The sequence below is a fragment of the Microtus ochrogaster genome, chromosome 15 (genome assembly GCF_000317375.1).
Source record: "Microtus ochrogaster isolate Prairie Vole_2 chromosome 15, MicOch1.0, whole genome shotgun sequence".
In the NCBI taxonomy this organism is placed as follows: Eukaryota; Metazoa; Chordata; class Mammalia; order Rodentia; family Cricetidae; genus Microtus; species Microtus ochrogaster.
Genome location: NC_022017.1, coordinates 14,416,329 through 14,421,878, shown reverse-complemented (window position 1 = coordinate 14,421,878; position 5,550 = coordinate 14,416,329). Strand labels below are relative to the sequence as shown.

Genomic DNA, 5,550 nt, shown 5'->3' with positions numbered 1-5,550 from the left:
GAGGCAGGTGGATCTCTGTGAGTTCGAGACCAGCCTGGTCTACAAGAGCTAGTTCCAGGACAGGCTCCAAAAACCACAGAGAAACCCTGTCTTGAAAAACCAAAAAAAAAAAAAATTTACATTGTGAGCACATGTTATAGCACATAGGTTCTGGTGACTGAGGTCAGTTTGTCAAGCAAGTTATCAAGTGACTTTACCGGCTGAGCCATCTCAATAAGCCCTATATGAGTTTTTGTTGTTGTTATTTTGTTTTGATTTGCTTTTTTGAGACAGGGTTTCTCTGTGTAACTTTGGAACCTGTCCTGGAACTCGCTCAGTAGACCAGGCTGGCCTCTAACTCACAGAGATCCACCTGCCTCTGCCTCCGAGTTCTGGGATTAAAGGCGTGCGCCACCACCACCTGGTGAGATTTTTTTTTATATATATAGTGAGGTTTTTTTTTTAATATGGTGGTGTTCTAGGCAAACACCCTACCAACTGAGTCACAAGCCTAGTTCTACTGTGTGTGTGTGCATGTGTGCATGTGTCTGTGTATGTGTGTGTTCTTACCTGTAGATTCACAACAAGCCTGTCCAGGGTCCTATATGCTGCACTCCCTCAGACCGTGTCCATGATACTGGTCCTCGGGGTCACACGCCAAGTCTCCCAGTACAGCTTTGTGCTGGCTGCGAGTGATGGTGAAGGCACTGGGGAGGGGAGCATGGAAAGAGTTGGTGAACATGGTAGTGGCAGATCTTCCTCCTGCCAAAGCCTCTCTTGCAGGCAGTGCGAGCGGGAAGAGGAGAGATGTGGAGCTTCGGTAAGTGGGAAGGGTGCTGGGACCAAGAAGACAGTCAGGCCCTTGGTTCATCTGTTCCCTGTCCACAGGTTCAGAGGGTGGCTGTCCTGCTCAAGAACCCACACAGTGGAGGCCTCAAGCCCATCGATGGTTCTTCCCACTCTATCCTGCCCGCCTCTCTGACATTTGGAGTTTTTCCTGGTCAGCGAAGTGTTTCCTAGCGTCTTCTCACATGAAGAAGAGGGGAACAGAAATGAAGGCGTGGGATCCAGCGACACACTTAGCTTCTTTCACACTCTCAGCAGCTCTAGTGTAAGGTCAATACTGAGACCCAAAGAAGGGAGCCCGGGACAGCATGTCTCCACACCCCAAACCATCAACAATGTTAGCTCAGAGCTATCCAGATTAACAAATGAGAGGGGCCCCACTTCTCATGAGTTCTCATGAGTTCCAACCCAGGAGGTTGACAGGGGTCGGCCCAGAGCCTGTTTCTACCTCCCAGGCCCCAGGAGAGCTTTTGGCAGTCGGGACTCAGTTTTTAGCCAAGTGCCTGCCTATGACTGTGCCTTCTGGGGATGAGCGGGACCCCTGGGTGCGAATGCAGGACCAGAGAAGGCGTAGGCCAGCAGCCGCTGTGCGAACCGTCCCGCCCATCGGCGTGGGGACGTGGGAAGCTCCGCTTCCTGACTCCTCTCCGGCTCCTGGCCGCCCCGCCACGTCACCGCGCGGCTGAGAGTGCGCGCGGCGGGAGCGCGCGCGGGGAGGCGCGGCACCGGCCTGGGACACCGCGAGGCGCGGGGACTGGGACGTGGCAGCGCCCGGCGCTCCGAAAAGTTCCCTGGAAGTTCCCCGCGCGACGTGGAGCGGGAAGCGGCGGGCGGGACCATGAACGTGTTTCGAATCCTCGGAGACCTGAGCCACCTCCTTGCCATGTTCCTGCTTCTGGTCAAGATCTGGAGGTCCAAGAGCTGCGCCGGTGAGCGGCGCCCGGGCGGGGCGGGACGGGACCAGGGTAGGAACTCGGGCTCTGAGTGAACCGCGCGCGCGCGCATCCAAAAACTTTGGTGAAGTTGTTCCACATCAGAGGATCCGGGAGATTATGCGGGAGCGTGACTTCCGCTTCCACGGATACTACTACCGTACCTTCCTCTCCCCATCCTTCACCCCAAGGTGGCAATGTCACTGGTACTGGACAAAGACTGAGGCGGGGGGGGGGGGAGCAGACCCTCCCCCTCACTAGGAGAGAAGAGCGTATATTTAGAAAGTGCCCTAGTGGTGGTGTCTTTCCTTTGCCTTTGACTCCCCAAGAAGGACCTTCCGTTTCCTGCATGCTAGTGACACCAGCCTGGCGCGGGGGTGTGGAGCTGGCCCTGAGTGGAGATACGAGCTATTGGAGGGGCTTCCTTTTTGGCCAGAGGTCTGGCTGCCTTGCTGCCTTACTGGGGTTGGGAGAAGTTTCCAGGCCGGTTGATGATTGCAGTCCCAGTTGGTGCAGTGAAAAGCTGCCCGCTGTCTTTCAGCCTTCTTTGTCCTTAGAGCCCCTGCCTGTATTAGAGATGCAGACAGGGGCTTTGGGGTGAGCTCAGACTCCACCAGAGCTGGAGAAGCAGAGAACAGCTGAGCGCTACGTGGAGGAAGGGGATGGGCAGGGTGTGTGCCCAGAAGCAGAGAACAGAGTTGAGAAGCTAGTGCAAATACATAGAAGCCACAGGGCATAGGGTGGATCCTGAGAAGGACACACACGGGGGTCGGGGGTGGGGGGAAGATCCAGAAGGTAGAGTGGTCAGGAGGTGAACGGCTTTACCCATCATGCTTGGGATCCAAGACAGAGAAAGCCATGAAAGGTTTTGAAGCAGAGCGAGAGGAGCAGCAGGTCTCTCCAGAAGCGGGGGATGGGGGTTGAAAGCATTCTAGATGTCACCGGAGAGACTGGATAGGAGAGGGACTGGGGTGCTAAGGATCGGGGCACATTTGGGGTCCAGTGGCTCTGCACTGAACTGGAAGTTCTGGGGTTTGGCGTCTCCCGAGTGTCATTCATTGTCCTTCAGGGTCTGGCTCAGGGCACCTGGGGACTGGAGGCCCAAAAGGGAAGTCGCTTGGACCTGTGCCGTGCCTCAGAGAATGCCAGGGGCAGGAAGAGGTGTAGGAGCTGCTACCCTCCTGAGCACTGTGCCCTGAAACCCCACTGCCCTGCCATGGGTTGCTGGCCTACTGCAAGACCAGCAAAAAGGACCAGTGAGGTCAAATCAGTAGGTGTGGCTCCCTAACCTTAGTAAGTGCTGTGTGCAAAAGAGAAATGGCAGCTGGGCAAAAGAAAAATGGCAGCCGGTGACAGGCCGGAGTGCTGGAGACACTGGCCACTGTCTTGCTGTGTTATATAGTCTGGGGTCTCTTATGTAACCTGGGGTCTCTGTTTTCCCATCAGTCAGAGGGACAGGAGGCTGCTCTGACTGGTTAACCCTTTAGAGACAGGCTCAGACTCACAATGTCCCTTTTTTTTCTGGGCTCTGGATGGGGATGGTGTTTGTGGAAATCAGTGTTTTTGTTGTTTTGTTTTGGGCATTTAGTTTTTAGGTTTTTAAAATATAATTTTATTTTTTAATTGATTTTATTGAGCTCTATGGTTTTTTTCCTGCTCCCCTCCCTGCCTCTCCTCTCCCTTTCAACCTTCTCCAGTGGTCCCCATGCTCCCAATTTACTCAGTAACTCTTGTCTTTTTCTACTTCCCATGTAGGTTAGATTCATGTATGCCTCTCTTAGGGTCTTCATTGTTGTCTAGGTTCTCTGGGATTGAGATTTGTAGGCTGGTTTTCTTTGCTTTATGTTTAAAAACCACTTATGAGTGAATACATATGATATTTGTCTTTCTGGGTCTGGGTTACCTCACTCAAAGTGATGTTTTCTAGTTTCATCCATTTCAAGCTGTCGTTATTTTTTCTGCTGTGTAGTGCTCCATTGTGTAAATGTACCACATTTTCCTTATCCATTCTTCTGTTAAGGAACATTTAGGTTGTTTCCAGGTTCTGCCTATGACAAACAAAGTTGCTATGAACATAGTTGAGCACGTGTCCTTGTGACACGATTGAGCATCCTTTGGATATATACCCAAAAGTAGTATTACTGGGTCTTGAGGAAGGTTGTTTCCTAATTTTCTGAGAAATCACCACACTTACATCCAAAGGGGTTGTACCAGCTTGCATACCCACCAGCAATGCAGAAGTGTTCCCCTTTCCCCAACAACCTCTCCAGCATAAGTTGTCATCAGTGTTTTTGATCTTGGCCATTCTTACAGGTGTAAGATGGAATCTCAAGAGTGTTTTGCTTTGCATTTCTCTGAGTAATTTGGGAGCATGGAGACCTTGGGAGAGAGTTGAAGGGGGAGGGGAGAGGCAGGGAGGGGAGCAGAGAAAAATGCAGAGCTCAATAAATATCAATAAAATATGAAAAAAAAACCCAGAAAATAAAATAAAAAACATAAAAGAAAATGTCACCATGGCTGGGTGGTGGTGACAGACTCCTTTAATCCCAGCATTCAGAAGTAGGCAGATCTCTGTGAGTTTAAGGACAGCCTGGTCTACAGAGCAAGTTCCAGGACAGCCATGACTGCACAGAGAAACCCTGTCTTGAAAAACAAAACAAACAGAAGGTGACTCTGTCCCAGGACTGTCAGCCCCACCAGAAGCGTTAGGTAGGCAGTGTGGACATAGGAAAGAAAAGACACTACTTGGGTCACACTGCCCAGACATTCTGCTCACTTGGAATATAATCTAGACATATTGATAGACTGGACCGACCGTGACAAGAGCCAGGGCAGAGGGTGGCCCAGGCTGCAACTGGGATAAGGTTTTGTGTCTTTTAAGGACATTTGGAAGCCACTTATACACTTTAAGCAGAAATTTATTTTAAAATAACCCTTGAAGCCAGGCGGAAGTGGTGCACACCTTTAATCTCAGCACTCGGGAGACAGAGGTTGGCAGATTTCTGGGAGTTCCAGGCCAACCTGGTCTACAGAGCGAGTAAGCTAGGACTGTTACACAGAGAAACCGTGTCTTGAAAAACCCAAATACATACATACATACATACATACATACAGTAGCTCTTGGGTTTCTGGATGGAGACTGGAAATGGAGGACTAGTGGCCAGCGATGAAAGATTCTAAGAGACCAATCCGCGAGGCCCTGAAGTGACATAGGCTGTCAGAGCTGTGGAGCAGAGGGGAGTAGGCTAAGGGATGCTGAAGGGATGTGAGAGAGGGGGCTGGAGAGGAGAGGAAGGGAGGGAGGCCCAAGGGTCGCTGTGAGTTCTGGGGCTTGAGAGCTAAGGGTTGGAGGGCTGTTTACCAAGAAGGGGTGGAGGAGGATGAGGGGAGAGAGCTTTGTGTTAAGCTGACTTTGGGGTCCTCGTGGGATTGTCCTGAAAAAATGGAGGAGACAGGTGAACGAATGTACAGGCCAAAACTGAGAGGAGAGGAGGGTTCAGATGTGGAGGGTCCCTAGTGTTGTGTGTGAGTGTGTGTGTGTGTGCAAAAGAAATAGTATTTTATTATATTTATTTGTTCTTTTTATTGTATATGTGTGTACCTGAGTCTATGTACCACGTGCTTGCATTGACAGTGGAGGTCAGAAGAGGGCAGCAAATCTCCTGCCTTGAGTTATAGGCAGTTGTGAGCCACTTTGTGGAGGGCTGGGAGCTGAACCCCATTCTTCTTCTTCTTCTTCTTCTTCTTCTTCTTCTTCTTCTTCTTCTTCTTCTTCTTCTTCTTCTTCTTCTTC

At 50.9% G+C, this 5,550-nt stretch overlaps 1 protein-coding gene across 1 annotated transcript in view; it reads left to right on the top strand.

Annotated features, from left to right (window-relative positions):
* The first annotated feature begins 1,558 nt into the window (after nt 1-1,558).
* Nucleotides 1,559-5,550, top strand: part of Kdelr3 (KDEL endoplasmic reticulum protein retention receptor 3) — an 11,792-nt gene continuing 7,800 nt past the window's right edge. Inside the window, exon 1 of the mRNA XM_005354198.3 lies at nt 1,559-1,754. Within this exon, the coding sequence (XP_005354255.1) occupies nt 1,664-1,754 (91 nt within the window). The 5' untranslated portion in view covers nt 1,559-1,663. The remainder of the gene's footprint in view (nt 1,755-5,550) is intronic.